At 50.0% G+C, this 1,347-nt stretch overlaps 1 protein-coding gene across 1 annotated transcript in view; it reads left to right on the forward strand.

Moving 5' to 3' along the window:
- FEZF1 (FEZ family zinc finger 1) overlaps positions 1-338 on the forward strand; it is a 4,037-nt gene extending 3,699 nt beyond the window's left edge. The window contains exon 7 of the mRNA XM_009883695.1: positions 3-338. Coding sequence (XP_009881997.1) covers positions 3-338 — 336 coding nt within the window. The remainder of the gene's footprint in view (positions 1-2) is intronic.
- The last annotated feature ends 1,009 nt before the right edge of the window (positions 339-1,347 follow it).

The raw sequence follows: 1,347 nt of genomic DNA on the forward strand, positions 1-1,347 counted from the left end.
AGCGGAGCCCTCGCAAGTGGGTGGTTTGGTCCCGCGGGGGGGACACCCCTGCTCTTGCCTGGGTTGTACGGCGCCTGGGGTCCGCGCTGAGTTTTGGCTGTATGGGAAGAGCCGCGATGGTTATAATCCCGCTTAAAGTGTTACATTCCACTCCCACTCCCACCCCTACCCCGCCGGGGCTGACCCTCTCAAAGCTGTTGGCAGCCTTTAAGTTTTTTAACTTTCAAGTTGTCCCACCGTGCACCTCTGAAGGTGGCTGGGAGGAGAAGCGCCTCTTTCTCCTTTCCCCCATCTCGGATGACCGAGGTAATCCTCTCGACGCCCGGCTGGACGTGTAAAAAGCAAAGCAACAGGTCGGACCTATAGCTCAGCCACCCCTTACCCCCCGCGGCCCCTCGGCGGGGCGCAGCCCCTCACGGAGCCTGAGGGATCCGAGGGGGGGGGGACAGACTGGGCTTCCCCTGAGGACCAGTCCTGGTGGTCGCTTTCCCCTCCAGCTCTGCCCGGTTCCCGAGGCCAGGAGAGGGTCCTTCAGCCCTCAACAGGGATAAATTCCTCCCCAAACAGATGACTGCAGTGCGTCGCTGGTTCCTTTTCTTTCTTTGCTTGCCAAGGGTAAACTTTTGCAACATGTAAAGAAAGGTAAGATGTCCCAAAGATCCCACTGAGATTATGTAGATGTGCCATTTCTGTGAGCCTCTGCTTGAATGAAATAAATCGAAGCAGAAGTCCAACTTACTTTTCTTATTGCTCAGCAAGATACTGTACAAGATACTGCAACTAGCTTGGCAAGGTGCTAAATATCTTCATTTTATAATTCTTTTAAACATTCAAAGCTGTTCAAGCACTGCAGGTATACTGGAACAGCCACAAAAGTATTTCATATTATGATGAAAGGATATGAATGTAAATATATGACGAAATGAAAGGAGAATCTGATCTGGCCACCTTGTGATGAGCATGCGACAGGAGTCTCAAATCAAACATCTACATGAAGCCTGAGAACACTGCAGAAGACTGGGCGCTCTGGTTACCCAGATGCCGGGCAATTCTTTGCTCTACCTTGTTTCTCCAGACTGTTTTCTAAGTGCTGGGAGAAATGAGGACTCGGGCTTCCCTCAGCAGTGGCAGTTAATTTATTCCTTTTGTATGGTTAGAGAGGGAGAGCGAATTTCTGACATTGCTTGACTGTAGACCATTTGCAGGTTTATCAACAGTAATCGCTATTTTGCCTTCCCTCCTGTAAAAGATCCACAGCCACTGCATAATCTGGAGTTCTTCTGTGTCTTCCTGATGAAAAATGCTATTTTGTTAAGGAACTCATGTGCGTGAGCGACTGCATTTTGA

This window comes from Charadrius vociferus, unplaced genomic scaffold, assembly GCF_000708025.1.
Source record: "Charadrius vociferus isolate BGI_N301 unplaced genomic scaffold, ASM70802v2 scaffold43, whole genome shotgun sequence".
Taxonomy (NCBI): Eukaryota; Metazoa; Chordata; class Aves; order Charadriiformes; family Charadriidae; genus Charadrius; species Charadrius vociferus.